Below are 24,162 nucleotides of genomic sequence, written 5' to 3' on the forward strand. Positions count from 1 at the left end.
GAAACAGAAAAATTATTTTAGCTATTTTTAACAATGTTGCTTAAGATTTCCTTATTCTCTTCGGCGAGCTTCACTAGGTTGTACAGTTTGTACCTATGCTTTTGGCACACTCTGTATATAGTAAATAGAAGTGCACTTAATTTCAACGATGAGATGCGGCGAAATGAAGCGGTCAACGGAGACGTGTGTTTAAGTTAAATCGTGTAAATTACCGAGCTCTGATCCAAGGTATGCTCGACAACGTGTGTACACCTTCTACCGAAATCGTTGATATACTCGACGCTTTTGAGATTTATGTTATTATTATAGTTCTTTTTTTAGGTGTTACGTGTTAGGTTAGGTTTTTTCACGTGTTACGCATTTTTGGTTGTTTTTATTAAAAGTTTATGTTCCATTAACAAATATTTTATTCAATATAAAATTAAATCTTAAAAAGTTACGGGTGAGTATTACCTATATAGGAATTTTCGTTTTATCAGAAACTTCTGGGCTAAATTGTCAAAATTTTACAGTACAGTTCCGTTAAACAAAAAAAGGTGTGATTACACTTTGCAAGTGCACTGGTGGACTTGTGAAAAATATCGTGTCACAGAATGCTAGTTAAAAAGCTTGTTGAATAGTGCAAAACTTTTTTCTACAGTTTTTTTTGGAACATCTCAATTGCCAGAGTTACCCTGTATAGAATTCTAGACAATCTTACATCAGAATTCAGCTCCACGTACATACATACCGAGACCACGTTTATTGTCGGTACTGAAACCTCGGACACAGCTCTGTCGCGTTCCGATTGTCATTGGCCGCACGTGGCATTGGACAAGGCGCCAGCCCAAATCGTGTCGCCGCCGACTATTTCGCATTCTATCGGGGCTCACCGACACAATGTCGCCGTTATCATCGTTACCATTGAATTGGATGCAAGGCCGAGTCATCGACGCCGCTCTACACAGCCCGCGTCATCGCTGTACGCTCGCCTATAGTACCTACACCACGTTTCACGCTCGAGTCGTTTTATGCTTCAAGATCATTAGATTCGATTGCACGACAACGGGAGAAGAGGAAAAACGCCGGGGACCATAAAACAGGGGGTTAAGAGCGACGATGAGAATCGTGGAAAAATGAGAATAGATGAGCAAAAAGCGGATGGTGCAGGGCATGAGTGTGGGAAATACGAAAGTCGAATGTGGATTAGGGTGAAAAAGGGAACGTGTGTTAGATTATCGTTAGCCGATAGTGTAATGGTATTTTCGTTGATCTACAGGGTGGGCCACGTTAAACAGGCCGCCTAATTTTCTTTTGCAGCCTATGGTGGTACGAGAAAATTTTTCGAAGGGTGAATGAGGTGGAAGCATTTTTTTTATGGAAGAAGTGGTAAAAAATGAAAGAAAGGAGACCATATTATTATGCATGTTTAAATGCACATCAATGGCTGCTGCAGCACACAGTAGAAAAAAATATATAAATTCATGTAAAAAGACATAGATGACCTTGAAAAATAAAACAGAAAAACTGGCATTTACAAACAAATTTTTTTTTTCATCTTATTCACTCTTTGAAACCATTTAAGTTACGTATAAAAACTTTTTCATACCGTCATAGCTAAAGAAGATAATTAGGTGGCCTGCTTTACCTGGCCCACCCGGTATAGTCCTACTATTACCTACTGTTCATAACCAAAAATTTCGTCAGATATGGAGACATCTTGTATTAGTATACAATTGTATTTAATATTCACATAGATAGCACATTTTATCTATAACAAAAGAATCAATGTTCTCCATAAAACACGCCTTTTGCCGTAATAATAAGAACAGCAGTAAACCTTCACTCCGTCATCACTGAACCCGATGAACCTTCCAGGAAGACTTAACAGAACTGACTCATCTGTTCCGCATAACATTCCTCTTAACCAACTCTCCTAGACCCAGCAAAGAATCCACCAGTACAAACCTGAGATTAAAAAAAGAAACAAGAAAAAAAGAGACAAAAATAGAAATAAGATGTACCATTAAGAAAAAAAAGCAAAAAAAAAAACTTCTTCGGCATCGTAGCTATCGCCGACCAGTTTACGCGGGCCATTGATTGGCTATCACTTGGAGAGTCGCGCGTCCCCCACCTCTGGGCTATATCCAGTTTACTCGTAAAAAATTGACTTACGCTGATTAGTCGGCGAATCGGTTGATTATCGCCGTCGGTATTTCTCGCGTTATTGTTCCTTTCCTCTGCTCAGCCGTAGAGAACCACCGACGTCTACGTGGACGTCAGCAATACGGGCAACAACGGCACAGCTGTTGCCTCCACTGAAGCTACTGTCGGGTAATTAGCGACGTATTAATATCCCCCGATATAAACGAGCGACGTGCACGCTTGTATTTCAACCGGACCACCCAACAAGGCTAGCGTATTCGTACGCGATAATTAACGATTTTCTACCAGGACGAATCAACGCGCCATGATTCTATCATTCGACTGGAATGTTCACACCAGACGGGAAAAATTCTATTGATCAATGGTGGTGGTTAACGTTACGTCGCCTGTGCGGATAGATGAACATATTTAATCAATTAATTCGTTCGTTTAGTCTTTGAATAGAGATTCTTTTTTTTTTTTGTGGTGAAACGTCAATTGATAAGTGACCTTTTTTAAATCCTCTTCTGGGTAGCGATGAGTTACGGGAAATGCTTTTTGATCGAAAAGGAATTGTTCGCAGAAAGTTTAATTTGGCAAGAATTATTGATACAAATATTTATCAGAATGAAGATTTATGAATGGAGCATATAGATTGTTTAGAATCACTTTGACAATAGATATCAAAAGTAGTTGTTTTATTTTAAACCACACAGTTACGGTCAAACGAAATTTGTCCGAAATATAAAATTCATTTCAAAAACCAGTCGATATCTCGAACGAACAATTGAAACAATGTATAGAAAAAGTAGTCGGGAACGTGTTAATTCGTTGTAACGTGTTCAACGATGATGGAAGCTGGAAGAATGATCCACGATCGCGTGAATCGTGAAGATGCCTTCGAATACCGTAGCCAGCATCGTTTGTTACACCGTGGATGGGTATCAATTACGCGAATACAGGCGATTGATTGTGCATTGGCACCGTTCGAACGTGACGGAGGTGCACAAAGCGCCGGAGGGACGGCGTTATGCTCGAGGGCACCGATCGACGATGATTCAGGAACGTTCCCATGCTGCTTAAATAGGATCTTGGTACGTCGACGCCGAGGCGTCGGCTGCCAGACGATTCAGAGAGACGCTTCGATGATGGGAATCCAGCTTTGTTATATTAATCTTGGACCTGAAGATGAACTGTTACTTTTGATATCTCCTTTCCATTCAGCTGATAGAATCGTCCCTTTTTTTTTTTTAATCTTCTTTTGTTAAGTACTTCGTGTGAACAAGTAAGCGTTGTTATCTTTTTAACCCTTTCATTGCTGTTGGTGCCTGTAGGCGCTCTGAAAATTTCCACGCGCTGTACTGTTCGCGCTCTTTGGCGCACTTTCATCTTAATTTAATTCTAAATTTTGAAACGATACGGCGGAGGTAAAAAATTTTCCTTTTCTGTTGATATCAATTCACACTTCAATAAAAAAATGGTTAATTGAAAAACGCGGATATGTGTAAATAATTTTTGTTTTATTAAATTAATATTTAATATTAACTAAAAAAGTTTCCTTTATTTATACTTCGACGTTCTTAACATAACTAACTGACTTTCTTTTCAAAACTCACTATTCAAACCGTTCGCAACAAACTCGCGTACAACAAAAGTAACATCTGTTTCATGGTTGACGTCTTCTATTTGCTCTTATCCCCGCTTCGATCGAGCGATTTCTGTTCGATCAGGAAGCTGCCCCGAAGATCGAATTTGCGTAGTATCTGCAATGGTTCTCTGGTGAAACTCCGATGTTACTAAAGAGAAGAATAGAGGAGAGTTGCGTGATTGTTCCGCGAGACGTAGAAACGTGAGAGAGTAATTCGTCGAATGCTGGTTAATTTAACGGTGATTAGAGTTATAGTGCCGGCAAATGAAGCACGTTGCGGAGTATCCCTTCACGGCTGGTTTATCGAAACAGAGAATGGATGAGCAATTCCCTCGAAGATTCGTCACCCATAAGAAAGAACCTCTTGAGAATTCTTTACACGCTTGTAAGGATGAATTATTTAGATATGCCTGATAGTATCGTTACTTGTTAAATTAGAAAAGCCTAATATTTGTTATCGATAAACATTTTCCTCTGAACTAGTGGAACGTACATTTTTTTTTTAATATTTAGTTATTTTTAGTTAGCACACATCTGTGCTGGAAAATAAAATAAAAATATTTATTCAACGTAAAGATCAAGGCATACATAGACGTAACATACTTTTCAGCATCAAAGAACCTAGTAAACATACAAAATACTTTCCTGTCACACAAAAAAAAAAAAAAAAAAAAAAAAGAAAGAAGAAAAACATGACCTAAATCAGAAAATAAATCTTAAACAAATTTCGTTATGAACGCATTAAATATTTATTACACGAGACAGTATTGGATAGAACGTTCCTGTACATTCATTTAAATACAATTTGTTGTTTTTTCAATCGAGCAGAAAATAATCAGTATAACAAATAAATCTTGGAGGACAGAAGTGGAGGGAATCGAAATCATAATGTCAAACGTTCCCAGCCAGAAGATTCATTCAACCGGCTTTGTTTTGAGCGACAGCGCTACCAAACGTTACGTTCCGATCGATAGCCGCATAAACCGATGATAACAGCTAACGATCAATCGCTGCGAGTGACAGCATGATTGAAAGGCCAACAATAAATTGGTCTCGTGACGACAATCGATTCGCGCTACACGGCAGACGTAAAAGCCTCGAACAATGATTGCGTAAAACGTCTATATGGGTAATTGAGTAGTTGATGATGTTTACAGCGATTCATTTTTCTTCTCGGTTCCCGTAATAGGTGTGTAATGCACCGTTTTTCTCTCTTCTCGTTCGCGTCCACGATCAATCTGCTTAATGGCTGTATTAACATGTTAAGGTGGCGTTAAAGCAATCTATGGTGTCTATCGCTGCTAATTATTTCGTCACGCGCTATCAGGCTTGTTCGACACTGCGAGCGGAGAAAGTAGTCGCGAACTGCACGAGATATTATGATTCGTTCGGTGTTCAATGGAAGATTAAGACACGCTGGTAGCGGTGTTGGTTGCACGGTATAAATCAATATCGCGTAACATGCTACACGATGAAATTGAACGATGCTGTGTTACACAGTACTCTTCTGAATGTACTTTAAATTAAGTTCTCGGAGGATGCATGGCAGGCAATTTTTTCATTTCTATTCGAGAGTTTAATTTTGGAAAAAGGTAACGTTGACGGAAACGAATTCCACGATGATTATTTTTTCAATACGATTTCGTTTTTTTTTTTTTAAATATACACATTTTTAATGTAAATTAAATATTTGCATTTTTTTAGGTAGTGCACAATAATAGGTTAAGTGCTTTTTTTTAAATACTGTTTCCTCTGAAGTTTTTACTATAGGTATAGGTACCGCATAAACAAAGTTTCAGAACATTCTCTTCGATACTACTGACTCTGTCGATTAATAATTCAATTAATCTAGGCTGCGAAAGCCTGGAAACTCTCATTACTGGTTATACATTCTATGTCGTACAGAGTGTCTCATAAAACAGGGTGTCTCTAAAACGAACCTAACACACTACAAGACCCTCTGTATAAATATCAAAATTTAATCAAAGAAGCAATTTCCTAGGAACGATTATTAGATAAACGTCGAACTTCCACCTGAATATTAACAACAGAGTGCCCCGTGCACTTTATATTTAATTACAAGCAATCAAATTGCTCCACTTTCCCTTCCCACAACACCGATACCGAGGAAAGAAAAGACACCACCACTCTGTTTGTCATACAATAACAGTATCCAGGCATAATGCAATCCAGAGTGTATAATTTCCCTCCTCATCGAGTTTCCTTTCCGGCCACAGGCACGCGTTCACCACGGAAGATGGAGGCGAGGAGGATTTTTTGAAATTGGAAACGAACCACGTCCTCTGAAGGACGTGTACGCGCGCGAAAGGCGAAGGGAAACGGCGTGACGATACACGATACTACCGCGCTTATGCATCTGTAGAGTTATTGCGCAATCGAGGCAACCGATAGAGAAACCCCTCAGCAGCCTCGTTCAAGGCGACGAATGTCTCTCGATTCTCACGCGGGACGATTCGTTCGTCGACCAGGTGAATATCAGCCGCCATAACCCATTCAGGTTCATTAGGCGTCATTCAGGGGCGGAGAGAGGGCGTCCGATGGAACGTGAGGTATGCATAGTTTCCGCGATGCTCGAGGACCTTGCAATCTGGACGACGTAACACGCCTTACCTATGTATGTAAATATGTACATATACATGTAGCTCTGTCATGTTTACGAGACAACGTTTCTTTGATTCCTCTCATGGGAATTGCGCTGAATCTACTTTTGGTTCGTCGACGTTGAAATAGCGTATGGCTTTTTAATGAAAATCTATGGTCCGCTGGTAGAAATGATGTTGGTCGTTTTATTTCGGTACAAAGTGAAGCAAGCTTTTCTCGAAGAAACTTCTATTAATTAATCTGTGGTACAGCATTTATCGTTATTCATAATAATTACAGAAGGCAATTATCTGTCCTCCAAGTATTCAATTATTTATATTCGTTATTTCTTTGAAACATTGTAAATTGCAGACAGTCTACTTTTACGTATTTTACACTCGTGTGTATGTACCGCTTTCTGACAAAACTGTTAATTAAACCTGAGAAAGATATTTGTTAAAAAAAACGCAATTGTGAGTTAGTTAGTGGAAATAATTATTTAGTGACGATACTGTTCATAAAATCGTGCGGTCGTTTAACCAGATACTTAACAGTAGAAAGTGAAAAATTGTACAAGAGATACTTGGAATTACATAGTCGCGTTTATTCGTGTTAACGACTGTTATTTAAGCGAAAAATTGTAATAGAAAGTGTCATTTAATTGCATTCCCGATGAGGATGTTTTATTATATTACAACGCGTTAGGTTTCATAATCTGAAGTTGCAATGAAACCTTTATGTAGTCTGCTCGTTAAGGTTTCTTATGGGCACAAGTGTGCATTAAAGTGAATCCTGGAATTCCAGTGACATCGCAAATTAAGTCGCGGCATTAGCAGCGACCTTTCAAACTTATTCCTTACTTTAGCGTGAACATCTTGCAGCGCTAATGGAAATGTACTACCAGTCGAGTTACCTACGTTCCAACGGAAGTCTGATTAACCTAGGAGACAGGTTGCGAAGAATGCGAATGTTTATCACGTGTCTGGATTAGGGTTGGTTCACACTATGAGCGTATTGATGAATTCTTCGATTTCGATCGAAATAGGACGTATAATTTATGCAATAAATTAATATCAAAATTTACTAAACAGTTGTTATATTTATTAAATATATAGATTAATAGCTTTGTTAAATATATCAAATTTTCAATGAAATCATTCAGGTTAATTTATAACAAATATTTCCCCTATTTGGTAGATATCTTTTTTTATTTGTGAAATTGTAGAGACTCAGATATATTATACATAACATTGATCTTCAAGTATAATCATCATTATGATGTACTTCACTAGAGCTAATGTGTTTTCACATTTACCTACTATAGTAAGTAAACAAATTTTCTCAGATATATTTTCCATTTGTACACAACTGTATAAATAGAAGTATCATATTCTATCACGTCATATTACAAATTTACTTCTCACTGTTAACATTGAAATATTTTTGTACCATTAACAATGAAGTAGTTTCTGATGATGACAAATTAATGACTCATCCTACATACACGTCTCCTCTACCATCAAGTTTCATGCAAAATGCATTCGTTAACTCATCTCATTTTATTCATTTTTTTAAATATTTAAATTATCTTATACATCGAAATCTACCGTACTCTGTTCCAATTCGAATAATTCAAAATAAATTTCCTCACGCACAGTGTGAAATGTCCCTTACATCGCCGATCGTATTTAGACCGAGCTCGCACATTTTTCTCCTAATCAATTACATACGTGCATCTGCGCGAGATATCAATTCATAGGTTAGTTCGCGCACCTCTCGATAGAGACCCTCCCTGTAGGACCGGTTCAACTCCACGGTTGAGTCGCGCGACTAGCGACCAACAACCAAACCAGTACTTCGTGAAGAACGACAGAGAAAGAGAGAGAGAGAGAGAAAAAGAAGAGAGAGTCGAGAAAATGCACACGTGTTTGATGAAGAGGACAGATTTAATCGGCGAGCCACCTTTATTTTAATCACCGCCACTTTACCCGCCCGTTGATTTTATGACTATTTATGTAGATTACGCTGTCCGCGAACACGGTGATCCGGATGGCTGTCCGTGTGTCCGTAGCCGTGAAACGTGCGTCATTCGATGGACGTTGAAAGGGGTGTTCTGGTTCAGATCTACGAAAAATACCACTCCACGATTTTCTTTTATTCGAATACCACTGAGAGTATATATTTCAAACTTTGCCCACTTATTTGTATGTACTTCAAGGGAACGTGCGTGTGTGTTTTTTCCATTATAGTATATTAATCTCTTCGAGAGATATTGTATTTATGTATATGCCTTTTTTAGCTACAATGTACTAAATTTTTTATTTTTTAAGGAATTTTGAAATATTTAGATCTTCAACATGTTTTTCATCTTTCAAGGGGGTATCCCCATTTGAACAATCATTTTTAACGAGATATTTGTGAATTTGTTCGACAAAAGCTATTAGCTTAACATACACGTGGCGTTTGTTCGAAGTTTGAATCTTATCCTATGTGCTTTGTAGGGCTTTAGAAACAGTCTAATTTATTGGTCCAAACTGTTTTACAGATAGTTTTACCAATTTTTACATAATTTTTCTTGAACGTTCAGAAACCGTAGTACAACTGTAAGGGTAATTTATTAAACGGAGGAAATTACAAACAAACTACGCCGTACGCGGTTCCAGAACGACTCGAGGCTCGCGATCCGCTCTTTCGTCCTTAGCAACCTCAGACAACGTTGTTCTTCTGTTTCACGCCTCGGACGGACACATACACACGCACACTCTACATTTACACAACTGAGGTAAAATATGTTGATTGAAAAATCACGATATAAGTGAACGATGAATTTTCAATAGCCATATGTCTGGAAAATTTTCAAATTTCAGTCCAACACTCCGAGGAGATGTTTTTTTAACGTAGCATCCTTGAAGAAAATACAAGAAAGACTTCTCCTAAATGAAAAAAATCTGAAATCAGTGCATGATCCAGACGTTTCGGCGCCCGAGGGCTGCCTTTGGTCTCTCTTCTTGTGCCAGTTTGCCTTATACTCGAGCGGATGGAAATAATAAAGCTGAAATGGCAATATTAACAGAGGAAAAGGTTCCCAGATGATCTTAGTGCCTGGTGCACCAACAGTAATCGCTCGAGGCGCTCTCCTTGTCGCCCTTTTGAATCGGACGCGATTTTTTTTACGACTGAAAAAGGGAGGAAGAGGAGAGAAAGACTGGCATTCGAGCGGCCATTTTATTTCATTTGTCCTGTAATTGCGGCACGATGCTGGCGATAAGAGTGTCTTTACAGGGCGAAAGACCGTCTAAGCAAAAGCTGAGGGAAAAAGAAGGAATGAATGGAGTGTAATGACGGGAGAAAATAAATGCTGTTGCGACCTCATTAGGGCGCAACGAAACCTCGGTCTGGCGGATTTCGTCATAAAATGTTTAGTCACATTTGGCCGCCAGGACAAGTTACCGAACGTACATCGGCTGACGCATAGACCCCCCCCTGGACTAGTCCGCACCGCTACGAAACAGTTAAAGAACAAAGGCGGAAGAAAGTTCCAGCAATAAAACGTACCTTTTCTGAATTTCTTGTTAACAAATTAGGTCCCCCAAAAAGCACATCTTCGGCCGACCAATCAGACACGCAGCACACTTTTCCATCTCCACACTACAACCACCAATCACGAAACACCTACAGCGAAACCAGAATTATTGCAAGACTATACAGTGTCTGTAATAGTGTCACGCATAACACAGTCACGACGTAGAACATTTCATTTTTCCGAAGACTCGCCCGAGAGTCTAGTCAAGCGTGATCTCAGACTCGACCAAGAGTCATTTTCAATCCGGCCATCAGGATTAATATCCCGTTGACCAACGTCTCGACTGACCGTCGCGAACGAGCGTACGCAGGCTTTACCCAAATTCTACGAAGAATCGCGGTGCAAGGGACGCAACAAATGCAAATGATCATTCTGAACTAGAACTCGAAACATAAACAATTAATAGAAAGCTACAGGAAAGAAGAAAATCTCGGTGAACGGATAAAATCATTTCTTAGTTTGTAAATGAAAAATTATATACTTTACAATCAGAATTTTATTAAAAAATCGAACAATTCAAACGATTTTATTTATACGTGTAGATCATCTCCCATTTTTTTTTATTAAAAGTACTACTACTAAAAGTTATTTGTTTAATTAATGGCGTCCATTTCCTTAATCACTTATTAAGAATACTGTGAAATTTCTCAGGTATGTTAATGTTAACTGGAACACGTGACATTCTGGTAACGAGACGAACTCTTCGGGGGTAATCGTTCGATTATTACAATGAGGATAATAGTGCAATTTCCTAAGAGGCTAGATGAACCCTTGATACAGCACTGTATATACGGATGATGTCGTTGCATGCGTATAAAGCGGGCTACGCACGTGGGCGGGACAGGTTTTGCATGTGTTCATTACCAGCGATGCGTTGCCATCATTAATATCGTGAACGATGCCTTATACAGCGACCTCTTCTTGCGCTGGATACACATCTTAAACACAAATTTGATCCGCGTTCGATTCAATTAACGCTTCAGACTTGGACCAGGCAACCGTTCAAGCTCTGATCGATTGGTTCGCTCTTAAGGTGCTTCAAATTACGATTTACTCAACGTAGACGTATAGTTTTGTGATACCATTCTTTCATATTTTGATCGTTAGACAGATATTACTTATTTTCGAAGTAATATTATTCAATATGTGTTAATTCTTCGTTTATCTTTATTTGTATGGAAAGTCTTTGAGAAAGGATCCAGAATTTATAAGATAGTGAATATTCGGAATGAACCAGTTAGAATTACTATCTTCAATATCTCTTTTGTATCAAGGAGTTTTATTCGAAAAATTTTTCTCTTACTTTCATCGTTCAGGAGATATTTAAGGTGGTCATTTTTATTGGTCCACCCTTTATATCGTGCTAAACTAACAAGGTTAATTTTTCGATCTATGCTTAAGGATTATCGTATAACCTGTAAAGCTTCAATTGTTCTTTGAAAAATATGTGGATGGAATTGTTCGAATTATCTGAAACTTGTGTTTTTGTAATAATTTTATTGGTGGAGTTGTTTAACTTATATTTTGAGAACACTGTGTCTGAAGAATATAGATCTTTCATTCATAAAGACAATTTTTTTTAATATTAATTTTATTGTATTTTCATTGTCATCATTTTGTCAAACATTTTATTTCTTTACAGAATAAAATAGTTTTCACTTTGAAACTAATTTAATGCAAATTGAAATGTACCATTTTTCTTTGTAAAAATCATGGTAAAGTTAAGTGGTTTTGGACTACTAGCCTATCAAAAGATTAATCTTGTTAACTTGAACAGGGTATTCAGGTAGAAAAGGGAATTAAAATAATTTCAATGGCGCTCATTCGTGGCTACAATGTGTACTGTAGATCTGTATCTCGTTAGCCTTGCAATATTTAATCTTGCAACCTAGATTTTGCGTGGGTCGATATTGAGGAGGTTTCGCGGATAATGTTCACGTCGCTTTTCAGAACTGTTTCAGCACTTCACCTTGACTGGTCATCGAGGCAAGGCTGCATAATTAAAAAGCATTTGCCACTTTATTACGTCTGTCGGAGAAAGGTTCCCAAAATAGATTTGCACGTTCTAATTTTACAATCCGTGAAAGTAATTTTAATCCTACACGTAAATTTCTTTTTATTTTCTAAAATATATAATGTAACTTTCGTACTTTTGAAATTCCAATTTCGTAATTCTTGAAAGTTAGGTACTTTAATACATTCAATATAAAAAGTAAAAATATTGAATGTCACAAATTCTTTCCAATTTTCAAAAAACAGAAAGGTAAAATAACATTTCTCTAATCAATCATTCAACACGAAATCACTTTCGAAAATAGATAGTTGTAAACACATAGTTCCCTACAATCGACTTTCTAAATGTGAACGAAAATTTCGGAATACTTAAACACAGAATAAACTTAAATTTTTCCAATTATATCACGAACCAGTTATTACCTACACTACCCAAAAAATTAATTCACCTATTCCTACTAAAAATTGTCCCCATTTTTCCTAATATACAATCAGTATTCCGCGAGACTTAATGTCTCAAGGAAAACATCCCAATCCAAAGCTTGACCCAAAATCCTATCTTCAACCAACCCCCAAATCTAAAAACCCCAATTCTCGAATCGTCCAACCACGGTCTGTTTTTCACGGGACTCGTAGGTCATGGCTCTGCCAGACGTTGCACGCGTCCGTAATTCTGCCTATGCGAAGAAGAGCTCGGATGCAGCGGTAGGACAGGTCCGGCAAGTGCTCCGGGGGGAAAGTATCGTTGCATTTTGATCGCGGAAGATCGTTACTCCCGATCGAGGCTCGCCGCCACAGACTCTCGCACACAAACACGCCACCCAATACCCTACAGATCTACACATGTGAAAACCTACACGTGTACAGAGGCGTTCGGTATACGCGCGCTTACCTACGTGCATACATACAGTACGCCGGCTCAAAGTTAATCTGGATTAACCGGTCTTGAATTTTCTGTTGCGGGGAGGAGGGTCGGTCGCGCGATGTAGAACGTCCAGGCAACAGAGCATGGGGAAGCTGGTCTTGGTATAGGGCGGAGGGGAAGAGTGGACAAAAATCGAGATCAAAGAATTATGCCCTCTGGAGAGGCGCACCGGTTGCTGCACCGCCTCGTGCGCGCAACACTCGCGCTAGAGAACCGCGGTAGAGGAGCATTATACGCGCCATGGGATTGTGTATGGGATTCTTGTTCAGCTTGGCGGAAGAAGAAGGGGTCCCGCGGATACGTAACGATTGTATTTGTTTCGTCCTATTCAGTGAAGCATGAATGGCTCGGCAGCACTCTCAGCCTTGGACGTTAGACGTTTCCTTGCGTCATAGGTGTTGTTAATGATCCTGTTCCTCGCGTTCCGATTCCAGGTAAAAAGTGCAACTGTATGCAAGGAGGAGGCTGGATCGGATTCTTCGAGGGAATCTATAAAGGGTATCGATAAGGATGCGGAAATAGTTCTAGTTGTGTCTTCTTTTCCTTTTTTTTATTTGTATAGATCTTTGGATGCTACGCATTCTTTTAAGGGGTTGAAAAGGGTAGCTTGAGGTTTTCATTATTGGCGTTTGATGTTGGATATATTGAGAAGTAGGGAAATTTTTGGAGATGCATGTTAAAGTTGAAAAGTGTAGGATTTAAGTGACTTATTGAGAGCATGCAAGGTATTTTAGGATATTGCTTCTTCAGGAAGTTCAATGGAGGATCAAGTAATGTCCACAAATTTTTTTTTTTTTTTTTTCATAAAATAAATTGTGTAGGGTGCCGATAACCTATCTTTGTGTCAGATTGTGAACAAACGAATTACATCTGGCATTTATTTATATTTTCTAATTGAAATTCAATTAAACCTTAAAATTTGCAATTAAACCTCCCTAGGGTGAAGCAATTAATAAACAACAGTCCCACCTCCGGTTACTCTGTCAAATTACAATACGAATAAAAGAAGAAACAGTTACAAATAACAGTGAAAGAAAAAAAGGTGTAGCATTCTCGAATAATACGTTAAATCGCAAGATGGCGACGGGAGTGCAGCGATGCGTTCAAGAAATAGCTCGGCGATCAATGAATAGAAGGCGCGACGAAATTGATGCATCGCTGCCGTGCAGCTATTGCCGGCTGAAATATAGCATTGGCCGGCCGATAACTCGCAGAACGAATAGCCAGGAAGGGAAAAGTGACAGTTGTTTTTTCGGAAGTCCTTTCAGCGTCGCGAATGTGTAACGGTTCTCGCAGGACGAACGCTCGCGTGGTAACGAACCAGTTGCACTGTCAGGTTAATTTAATTGGTTCGATTAGAATGCATTCGCGTGCACGCGCGGACATTGCTTTACGCAGCTAGACCGCCGTGCTACGGTTATGCATGTTAACAACACAATTAACAACGCGTCGGATCGGTCTTCGAGCAGCCCGATATCTGAACAGTAGACGCATGTGTTTCAATTAGCTCGGTAGAATAGAACATTACTGTTACGCGTCTCACCATGTAATCGCGGTAATTTGGTGAACGTGTTGTAAATTACAATTAAGACGTAGAGCACATTGTATAGGCTGTGGAGTTTTCTTCTTTTTTGTTTTTAATAGCGAGTAACCATAATGTAAGCTTTACAATGGTGGGCTGTTGCTAGTATACTGACGATAGTAGATGTATTATGTTTGATTAGGTGTTTGTGAAATAAATTCGTTTTTTTTTTCTTGGAAATTTCTGTGTTATTTGAAAATTCTTTTTTCGCGCGCTTTATCAGTGATCATTATTTTCACCATGTCTGATTTAAGTCAATTTTTCATTTAATTTAATATTTCTTCTTTTTTTTCTTTTCGTTCGCAACTATCGATAATTTGTCTACACCCCGTTTATGTTATTTTGCACGCAAATTGGTCCCTATCCGTGGATAAAAATAACTAAATAGAAAATTAGAAGAAACTAAAATTTCTCTTCGACAAATTCAGTATTTAACAGTGAATCATTTTTGTTTTCTCTAATACATAAAATATTCCACGGAAATGGATTTTTTTCGGAAGAAATGGACTAGACTTTATTAAACTTGTTTGAAATTTTTTTTCGTCAACAGAGTCTAATTACAAAATTCCTTGACCGATCGTCTGGAAAGCAAAGTATAGTTGAACACTCTTGGAAATCTGGTGTAATTAGCAAAAGAGAGAAACACTCGTATAGAGCGCGAGAGGAAAGATCTATTTCGATGAGTTTAATGGACTCGAATTGGAATTCATTCGCGTGCATCGAGTCCGTGGAACTTTTCAATTTCGTTCGGTCGCTTTGAGTGTTGGCCTTTAATTTACCACCATTGATACTAAACTCGTGGAGAACGTCCGGTCGTCATTTGCCATTCGAACACCTTTTTCCACCGTGCTTTTCAGTTTCTTTATGACCGATGATGGGACAGAAAGTATATGGATACGCTTTGATAAACCTTCCGTTTGATTGCGATTTGACACGAAAGGATTGAACGAAAATTACGTACTTACTTACCTGCAATCACGGATATGTAATTTCGCTGAAATTTCTTCCGTTCGTTATTTTTGCCAGCTTAAAAAATTGAACATTACGATATACGAAATTATTGATTTCCTATAAACAGAGACCAGTTCTGTGTGATAATAATCCATACTATATCGTACATCATTATATTAGTAACACCGTGTATAATAATAATATCATTGATATTAATATAGATATTCATGCTGCTAATTCAATTACAGTGATCCGTATTATGGTCGTATTGAAAACAGAATATTTTTCCTTCATCTTCGTAAGATACAAGCAATAAATAAGTGGAATGCGAACGTCGTTCGATGGGAGGTTCCGGGTATAATGCGCGTCAAGAGGAAACGTCGCGATTCGTATTAATTATTCATGACGACAAGCGTTCGAAATAAAATTATAATCGGCTATTCATGCGTCACTGCGCCAAATCGGTTAGTAGATTCTTCCAGACACACGTGTACAATTTGCGAACGGAAGTGCCATTTCTGGCTCTGAGACGCCGGAAACGAGCGAACTGGTAATGAGCCGGACTGTACACGATCGAGACACGATGTTTGCTTATATTGCTAACATATGTAGATATTCCTTGTATTTATACAACATTAAGCGTTATTAGTACCTCATTATATGTATATATGCAGATACACAGGGTGAGCCACATGAAACATGCCACTTAATCTTCTGCAGCTATGATTATACGGGAAAATTTTGATGCGTAACTTAAATGCCTTCAGAGAGGGAAGAGAAATTTTTTCGATGGAAGAAATGGCAAAATAACGAAAGGAAATTTCACGTTTGATTTGAAATTTTAAGGTCATATTCTTATGCATGTTTAAATGCACGTCAATATTTGCTGCAACATACAGTAGAAAAAGATATATACATTCGTGTAAAAAAAAAAATAAGTGACCCTGAAAAGAGTTTTATAAAAAAATTATTCTTCCTTCTTTTTTACCTTTTGAAATCATTTAAATTACCTAAAAATTTAGGTAGTCTGTATAAAGAAAATTTTTCAAACTAGATTTCTGTTTCTTGCGTGTAAATTTTGCGTTTAATTATCCTTTAATTCTGGGAATATTTCGTATGTTAAAATAAAATGTTATTTATTAACATCGTAAATATTCCACGTATGCATGCACGTAGTGAACATTGATAAAACGTTGAAGGGTTTTCGTGGAAACGAATCTATTATACTGCATTCAGCGACGCGTGTACCCTTGCTGGAACACAATGGGGTTAAAGAACCTCTGATACGGCGTCAATTGATTAGCAATGGAGAACTACGCAGTAGCGTGGGTCGGCAGGTTGTCCTTTTTGAATTTGCAATCCTACGATCGTGTCTGCGTATGGTTATGTCCGCCTGTCTGCTACGCGCTTGCAGCGAGAATAAGCGATAGTAAAGTCTTGCTTGTCATCTGCGGTTATCACGATGCGTTGATGTTAGGCATTTATTCCGTTACTGTGCCCGCGAAAAGAATCATTAATCTGATACTTGGCGAAATTGTCTCTGAGAAAAGTCACTTTACGAGAAGAGACAGGAAAAAAAAAAGAAGAAAGAATAAATATGCTAGTCTCTCGCGAAAAAATTTGTTCAGATTAATGTAGTTTTTCAGTGAAGAACGAATTGGTTAATAAAACAACGAAACGAACTTAACAATTTAGGATTAATAATTGTAATAATTTATTGCGGTACTTATATCGATATTTGATATTCTGGATTGCTGAAAAATTGTCACATGTCAAGTGCCTTTACCGTATGGAGAATAGGCATTGGTATTGAAACAATATGGACCAAATCTGAAAGAAATTATACGTAAATATAGATTATGTCGTAAATTTTAACGTATTCAGACGAGAGAATTTTATTCACATGTTCTTTGGAGTGGAATCACCGAAATAAACTTCCCTGTCATCTTTCCCGTTCTCCATTATTTTATCGAAACACTTGTGCGCAGGAAACGCTTTAGGATTCTTCAGAGACTCCGCGTATATCTTGACGGATCTCTGATGGCTGCACAATTCTTCCAGCGGAGATATGTAATTTTCATAAAAATCATTACTTAGAAAATAATATTACACATAGTATGAAACAATCGATAAAAAATCAAATCTAAATCTAACTAAATATCAAATTGCAAAATTTCAATTTTTATCCTTAACAAGATGAAGAAAAAGACGGAATAAACGAGGAATATCTAACGTGAAAAGTGTGTTTTATCGGTATATAACATATCTTTCTTTCTTCAACTATTTTGCAGTTCGCGATTGATGAAAACGATCGGGTAGAGTAAACAACGTTAAGGAGATCGGTTTTATAAATTACAAAGATAACCGGTTATTGAGTTGTAAATGGTATATTCGTTCGCTATTAAAATTTCCTATATTCTATCGGTGACGAGCCCATCGGATTATCTTAACGGACGAGCATTATGATTTACCTCCGCCGATGATTATGGGACAACCTGGTTGTAGACTGATTCCTCTGTTCGCGTAAAAATCAACGGACCCCGTGTCGATAGGCGTACCATAAAATCCACCATCAGTGTGAAGGATAACGACAGCCTCCGCGTCGCTCGATTTAATGTGACACGCAGAGGGATAAAACAGCGGAAGCGCTGGATCTAAGCCTATACACCAATAGATCATAATTTATAGAATCTTTTGCTTATTAATTAATACATATTAATGCAAAACCGTTAGTGATGCGGTGTTTTATTATTCGTACTTATTTTTCATTACTATTATCGCGAGTCGACGTCACGGAAACGGAACTTCTTTTAATAATCAGGTTATTTTCGATGGATTGTGATTTGTAGTAGAAAGATTCCGTGTTACTTTAATTTTGAAATGGTGCGCAATCGATTGTTTCGAATGATAATCATCTTTTTATTTTTCTAATAATTCCACTTGTTTTGGAATCAGTCTCATTTTTCTCAATTTTGCACCAATGAATTTGTTTTTAGATTATTTGGAAGCTTAGTAAAAAATGATATTTCTATTTTCTCTAAATTTACTTCGATATTTAGATAAAGTCAACTTGTTCGTTTACAAGAATAACTTCTTTTTCTTCAATTAAAATTATACGTTAATTATTATAAAAAATATCAATTTTGTTGCAATTTTTGAAAATTAAGTATCTACGAAAATGTGCTAATTATCCGTGAATTTCTGCCTCACTCGCCTCGGTTTCTCTCAAAATCTTCCTCGACTAACTACTTACCCGTTATTCGGCTAAGAGTGACATTCGTGTATCTCCCGATATGGCCAGCCACGTGAGCGCCCAAAGAGTGCCCGATCACGTGCAGCGTGTTCAAATTGATCACTTCGACGAGTTTCTCAAGGGATTCAGCCAGTGCCTTTCCTACAGCAGCTACTTGACTGGCCACGTAAAAGTAGTTAATGTCAATTGCTACGTCACCCCAATCGACCAGGATCACATTCACGTCCCCCTTGTCCAGATAGGCTGGAAACACGAAACCATAAAGTCAATCGTCTCATTTTCCAATCGCTTCCACTACCTTTTTGCATCGCGTGATAGTAATACCTCTAATTATTATCTGCACGTTGTCCGCTTCCGTGTTCTCCATAAACCCGTGTATGTAAAGGATGGTGTTTCTGTCGGGCAAGACGGCCGCCCTGATGCTTCCTGGATTCGCCAGTGTGCTCTCGATGTACGTGAAACGAGAACTGTTACTGTAATTGTGAATATTATTCCAAATAGAATAATTCTACGTTCGTTAAATTTATCAAAAATCCATATGAAAAATGTTTATTCGAACAGTTGTTCATACTGAAGAGTATACAGGCGCGTCGAATGAAAAAGTTAGGAAATAATATTAAAATCCGAAAATTAGGAAAATATATTAATAATATTAGAAAATAGTAATGGAAAAAGTAACTTAAAACAATATGTGTTTCAAAAGCCTGTAAAGGCACATTTACGATTCTGCAATCGTATACAGAATTTTGCAGTTGAACATGAAGTTCATCGAAAATAATACTAAATCACCAAGTTTCACGAACCCCTTGTAAGCCAGTAGGCGAATTCTCGCGACAGCACTAGGATTATTGTCTTCGTCACCTGCACAATAAACTGCACAATAAACCGCACTGTGAATCGATCACGTTCGTAAAATGTGTCGAAGGAAAAATTAATTGGTACATACATATTCCCGCGTCAGCGATGTCTTTGCACATGAAATACAATAGTAAACAAATGTAAGAGCATATTCTTAACATTTTTAGCTGAAATTAATGGAACTATGTATACTACGCGTTCGATAATTTCCAATGGAGCGTGTCCATGCTTTATTCGTGATATTCTCGCGGGTTATGAAATAGATCGGAAAATCTTCGACCATATATAAAGTACCCTCTCCGAGAGGATATCACGTAACGAGGAAGGAATAAAGAAATATTATTTCGATCTAAGGCAAACACGTCATTGACAGATCATACAACACGATAAGACAAGTCTAGTGTATAGGATGCTAGTGTAACGAGCTGAAAATACCGGGTGTCCTAGCAGTACACGAACATCTAATTTATCTCCTTTGTTTTTAACGATACTGGAAAATGTTTCAGACATATTCTGTACAGTTTCGAAAGAAGAACACGAATTTCTTCAATTTGGTATCTTTTCGAATTTTTCGAGGTCTCCGATATTTTTTTACAGTAAAGCATATATTTTTTTTTAATTGTATCGTGTAGCGGGTGTTAAAACACATTCGAACATTTCTGAGTTATGAGAAAAAGTGGTCAAAATTCAAGATAGTGTTAAGATGGGATGTGAAATTACTGTTTATGTTGACAAATGCTTAAAATGATATTCACTAGTGGAGATACATTTTCTGAAACGAAGAATCGTGAATTATGATGCTCTTTTGATTATTTATGAAGTAATAACATCATAATCTTTAATTATTCGTTGAATGTATTGAGTTGCTGTTTTGGAATTTGATCGTCTTTTTGGTGTTCATGGTCAATTTATGGTCGTAATTTAAACATGCTTTACTACAAAAAATACTGTTGACCTTGAAATATTGGAAAAAATGATCCTGGAAGAAAATTTGTTCTCGCGCCGTATTTCTCCTTCGAAATCATTCAGATTATGTCTGAAACAACTTCCAGTAAAGGAGATACGTTTAAAAGCAAAGGAGATACTTAGGTATGTAGGTTTTCAGATTTTACCGAGACACCCTGTATTACTGATATTACGATTATTTTGATCAAACTTCGCGATAAATATTAATTATTTTAACAAGCATAACTAACAACCTCACAAAAACATGTTATCTCGTTTTTCTTAATTAATGGAAAAAATTGGAAAGATTGTATTGAAGAAGTATGCAAATTTCGCGAAGTTAAATACTCTTCGGAACTTAAGCTTCCACGATGCATAATTTATAGAGGCAAATTCTTGAGAAAATTGAAAAGTGAGTAAGATACTCTACAATATTTTTACCTCTTTTTCTTAACAAGCCTGCATTGCATTATGAGTTATGCATATCTATGCACACTTCGATTTCATATAATGATATCCAATAAAATTGACGACATTCATGTAACCGTGCCTGAACAGATAACACTGTTACGTTATCTATAATGCAGGATTTATAAAGGTTAATTAAGGAAAAAATAATAATCTCACGAGAGGAAAAGTGAGATCAGAAAAGATGGAAAAAGGAGGAAAAATGAACAAGGTATAACGCAATATTGTTACTTCTTTTTCTAACAAGCTTTTATTAAATTATAAGTTATGCATATCTGTCCACACAATGGCTGCACAATGATTTCACGTAATGATATGGAATAAAATTGATGACATTCACGTAATCGTACCTGAAAATGTTACACTGTCACGTTATACATCATGCAACTGACATTGAAAGTCAAATGCACGCGAGACCAGCTGAATTAAACGTCTGTCTGATTTTGGACCAAGTTTTTTAAATTGCGTCTACTTAATTTTAACTATGTTCATTCGCATAAAATTTTTTAAGTCTCGCCATTGTCGAATTTCACGAATTCATATCCCAGCATAAGTCTCAAATTCTACCACACTTTCCCATCAAACACACCCCTTTACATTGCTTACATCCCTCGTTCTCAAAACGATCGTCAGCCCTATCAAGACCGTGACACTCAAAAAATTGAAATTTCATCAAAGCACAGATACACATCAAACACACTGCAGTCAGCATTAACCTTAGAAACGAATTCTCCTCACACATACACACATCTCTCGAGCCGCTTATTCTCAAATATCAGATAACGCAACGCTATTCTATTCGTCGAATTGCAAGTTTCACTTCCGGCAGATAGCATGGCTCTCACCCACGCTACAAACTCGCGCTCCGCGTTATATTCGCGAACGAGTTCGTTAATTGACTCTTCTGGGTCAAGCAATATCCCGCGGGATGAACCAGAGAGACGATTCCCCCTGTGGGCGTTCGCAGGTTAGAGCGACGCGTGAATACGCGCGTGGTGCACCGCCCATTAATAACATTAAAAACATCGACCATTAATAACAGCGTGTAACGAGTATAGTTTAAGCGCGGATACCAGCATGTCTTCCTCCTACCAACTTATGCTCTCGTGGGCTTAAACATCTGCATCCCGATGTCGTGATATCACGCCGGCTAAGCTTCTACACAGGGTGTCTCGGTAATCGTGTTTGGTTGAACCAGATTAGAGGGTGAAAAATGAGTCGACGTTGTGCGACAAAGATTTTCCATGCGGGCCTTCGTTTTCGAGAAAATTGATTCGTGAAATTTAGAAGAAGTTCAGTCGACCTTGAAATCGCCTGCGTACTGCATATGTTACATATATAGGATATCACCAAATTACCAGCACGTACAATTCGAACAGGGATGATTCTACATAAAAAAATACATCGGAAATGTAGAGTAAAATTTTTTCATACGAAGCTTCATTTTCGGGTAAATCGACGTTAAAATTTATGGGGTGCGCACGCTACGTACCAGGTGTTCAATTAAAGCGTCGAGAATAATTCATTTTTAAATTTTAGTTTGAAAATTAAACAGATGTGAGATCATCACTTTCAAAGTATGTAGTCCTTTTGAGACAAATTAGGTGAATACAAGGGATGCTCCAACGTTGTGATCGATTTGGAATTTAAAAACTGTTGCTAGAACGGCTGAATGCGTGGGGGCGTTGACATGATGCAAAACCACATATTCACGCGAACCAACTTGCACAATGACTAAAACAATTGACAATGTTTACCTTTCGCATACCGGTAGAGGGAGGATCAGATTGCACAGCGGTGAGACGTAACTTTACATTGTTGCCACTCTGACGAAAACAAAATTATTCTCTTTATTGTTACACCTTGTATATATCCTTTCTAATTTTTCCTTTTAATAATTAAGTACGAAGAACGAAACAAAAGCATGTTTCGCTTAAGAATTCTTGTTTTGTTAATATGAAAATTGACAGAAATACTACCATTTTTTTTTTTTTATAAAATAATTCCACCCGGTATATTGCATTCGTACAAGTACACTCAACGAATCTTCAACGTCGATTTACTCGAAATCGGAGCTTTCTATGAAAAACTATTACTCCACATTTTTCACTTATTTTTTCCCGTAGAATCATGTATGGGTTGAACCACCAGTTCGGTGACACCGTGTATATACGCGTGCTGCCTACGTAAGTAAGTAGGTGGGTCGGTGGGTAGACCGTTTGCGTATTAAGTGCGTTCGCAGCTACGACTCGATGAATGTGCTGTTCTCGCGCACTGGCTACGAGGCGGACAGATTTCCTTTTCCTTCGAGAATTTCATCGCCCCCGAAACACTTCTCTCCCTTTCTTCGTAGACGTTTCGAGATCGCCTCGAGCGGAGGACGCGTTCGTCGAATGGCTGAACACACGGTCGTAATCGTGCTGATAACTTCAGCAACCACTTCTGAACTTGTTAGATTACTGTTATGATCTTGTGTTTGGTTCTAGGGAAATTTAGAGAGACCAAACTTGATTTCTGGAACAATGTAAAATTGTTTAATTAGTTTCTTAATCTTCTGGAGAATGTTCTACGATCGCAAATTAACCGTTTAACTACGAAAGGCGTGTATACAAGGTATAGGATGATTTCCTGTGAAAAAATGAACCAAAATGTGGAATAAAATTTTTCGACGCAATCCTTCATTTTATGAGAAAATTGCCCTTGAATATTCGGTGGAGTTCCAATAAATTTGTCATTGCAATTGACTTGTTCGTAATGTTTTTTTTTTTGGTGCTTGCCATGCAAATTTCTTTGATTCACTGTGCAAAGTACCGCGTAACAGCAGTTATATAGTATATTTCTATCGATGAAAATTACTCCTTCAAGCGGTAACAAAAAGGTGTAGAAAGAGTAAATTGACGTTTTGAGACGAAATGTCGCACACCATCCGGAAAGATCATTACGAACCGTTCAATTAAGACTTATTATGGATGCGTTACGGTTCCCTGCAATAAAACAACTTTGAATAAGCTACGCCCTTTAAGTCCTCTGTAACCACTGAACATTCTGGCATGCGTTCCGCAACGAATAATTACGCGTAGAATAATCAATTAAAGATCGAGGAAACGCGATGTAATTCACCTCGGTGAAATAACCGAGAAAAATCACTGTTTATTTCTCCCTTCCTTTTTCTCAATTTTCTAATCACATATATCTGTTTTATTCAAATGAA

At 37.8% G+C, this 24,162-nt stretch overlaps 1 protein-coding gene across 3 annotated transcripts; it reads right to left on the bottom strand.

Annotated features, from left to right (window-relative positions):
* Positions 1-17,151: 17,151 nt before the first annotated feature.
* LOC108575037 (pancreatic triacylglycerol lipase-like) lies at positions 17,152-19,778 on the bottom strand. Of its 3 annotated transcripts, none has more exons than XM_017937739.1 (7): positions 19,627-19,778; positions 19,484-19,541; positions 19,005-19,153; positions 18,681-18,923; positions 17,899-18,087; positions 17,331-17,481; positions 17,152-17,257 (listed from the first exon to the last, which is right to left on the bottom strand). In XM_017937739.1, exons 1-7 carry the CDS (start codon positions 19,697-19,699, stop codon positions 17,200-17,202), a joined length of 921 nt encoding a protein of 306 aa, XP_017793228.1. In that variant the 5' UTR covers positions 19,700-19,778; the 3' UTR covers positions 17,152-17,199. The 3 variants fall into 3 exon arrangements, with proteins under 3 accessions (XP_017793228.1, XP_017793227.1, XP_017793226.1); XM_017937738.1 differs by having other exon boundaries at positions 19,005-19,147; positions 19,484-19,553; XM_017937737.1 differs by having other exon boundaries at positions 19,484-19,553.
* Positions 19,779-24,162: the final 4,384 nt, after the last annotated feature.

This window comes from Habropoda laboriosa, unplaced genomic scaffold (genome assembly GCF_001263275.1).
Source record: "Habropoda laboriosa isolate 0110345459 unplaced genomic scaffold, ASM126327v1 scaffold204, whole genome shotgun sequence".
Classification (NCBI taxonomy): domain Eukaryota; kingdom Metazoa; phylum Arthropoda; class Insecta; order Hymenoptera; family Apidae; genus Habropoda; species Habropoda laboriosa.

Bases quoted from the DNA above. Each gene is read 5' to 3' on its own strand.
- LOC108575037 (XM_017937737.1), bottom strand. From the start codon at position 19,699: ATGTTAAGAATATGCTCTTACATTTGTTTACTATTGTATTTCATGTGC. The intron at 19,554-19,626 runs GTATGTACCAAT...TTTATTGTGCAG, and splicing joins CATCGCTGACGCGGGAATAT to TTTATTGTGCAGGTGACGAA. The intron at 18,088-18,680 runs GTAAGTAGTTAG...ATTGGTGTATAG, and splicing joins CACTCTTAGCCGAATAACGG to GCTTAGATCCAGCGCTTCCG.